Genomic DNA, 1694 nt, shown 5'->3' on the forward strand with positions numbered 1-1694 from the left:
AGGGGGGGGGGGATGCATGGGTTCATATGTGAGCGTCTAACAGGTTGCCCTGCTTAATGCAACCCCCTCCCCTTCCCCTTTTCTTCCCCCAAACAGGGTAAAAATAGACACGGTGGAATATATTTACGGTCTCTGATATAGACCGGCTAAATGAGTCACCGTGGAGTTCTATAGGCTGCCTGTGGATTCAGGACAACAAACTCTCCTTTGGAGATTTGCCCTTAAAGCATTGACCCCTTCACTGCTAAGCCCGAGAACTGAGCGATGAGGCAAGTCCTCCAGTAAAAGCGCATTCTTGTGTTTCATAATTTTTCGTTTATGGGGATAAAAAATAGTTCCTTGTAGGCTACTAAAGTGTTTGATTGTAGAAGTTTGGTATGGTCGTTGTCCCGTCTCCACCGACGGCCCAATAACCGTCAACACTCTCAACCCATGGACAGTGAGCTCATCTCGAAGAGACGACCTTTTTGTGTCTTAAAACTTTGCCCTCCCTTGCAGACTCTCAAACTTTTCCCCCTCAGCCACTCGACCTTGTTGGGTTGTCAAGAAAACCTGATTACATGCCTTTAGAGATTTAAAAAAACGATATCTAGATGTGCAGAAATAAGGCCAGTAAACAAAAAGCAGAAAAGATGCTTACGTATTATTGCGAAGATAGTCTTCTTTTAACATGTGCTAGAGTTGCATCGCAAAAAAGTAGTCAGATGGAATTAACCTACTGTGATTACGCTTGTCGTATGCAAATGAACAAAATCCATAAAAATGAGCAATATTAAAATTTTAAAAATCTTCAATTTTATATAAGAGGATACTTCTCCGATCTGAGTGGACAAATGAGCCACGTTTTTTTGTGGCTGTTCTCGGAGTGTGCTCACCTGCAAATTCTCTGAGCTGACCTGCAGCTTGCTCTCCTCGATACAACATTTCAGCACCTCTTGTATCTCGCTCTTCACAATTTTGCCTGTGCCTTGGAGAGAATATGAAAGAAACGAGTGTTATCTTTGACTTTGCCGTTTGTCACTACCATTGAAATCCCCATTATCCCCCCCCCCCTCCTCGTCGTCTTTCTCCTTCCCCTCCTCATCTTCCTCCCGCTCCTTATCATTATCTTTAGCTTCATCATCATCCCCTCCACCACTACCACTACCGCCACCACCACCACCACTACCACCAACTTTATTGTCATCGTTGTCGTTATTAAAACAAGAACGACGTGCTTATGGTGTATGAACTGTGTTCTCTTGGATAAGATTTGAACTCATAATCATTCACAAAGTGAAATACTGTTCACTTTTACCTCGTCCAAAAAGGTTCAACCATTTTTTAAAAAGACACGTTAACGTTGGAGAAACCCCACCAGTGCCTTTAAAAACTGTCCTTCCATTTCTTTGCTTTGTTTTTATGCGTATAATTGCTGTGTAAATTGACAGGTAAGCACATTTTTTCCTGCTATGTTTGATAGCTTGCCATCTGCCCGGCCTCTGGATATTTCAACCCTCGATTTAAAAGTTCGATCTTGTGTGATTATAAGAGAAGAAATATTTGGCTTTGGTGAGTCTTGGGATTAGAGGGGCTTATAAAGCGATCATCTAATTTTTGCTCTGTGGCTAGACAGGTGACTCATTTCGTTTGCCCATGCCCTCCCACCACTTCTCTCTCTCTCTCTGCTTCTCTCTCTCTCTCTCTCTCTCTCT

At 42.9% G+C, this 1694-nt stretch overlaps 1 protein-coding gene across 1 annotated transcript in view; it reads right to left on the bottom strand.

Moving 5' to 3' along the window:
* Positions 1–1694, bottom strand: part of LOC101854582 (NADPH oxidase 5-like) — a 37562-nt gene that overhangs the window by 24393 nt on the left and 11475 nt on the right. Inside the window, exon 3 of the mRNA XM_035970662.1 lies at positions 804–967. Within this exon, the coding sequence (XP_035826555.1) occupies positions 804–967 (164 nt within the window). The remainder of the gene's footprint in view (positions 1–803; positions 968–1694) is intronic.

The sequence above is a fragment of the Aplysia californica genome, unplaced genomic scaffold (assembly GCF_000002075.1).
Source record: "Aplysia californica isolate F4 #8 unplaced genomic scaffold, AplCal3.0 scaffold00303, whole genome shotgun sequence".
NCBI lineage: Eukaryota > Metazoa > Mollusca > Gastropoda > Aplysiida > Aplysiidae > Aplysia > Aplysia californica.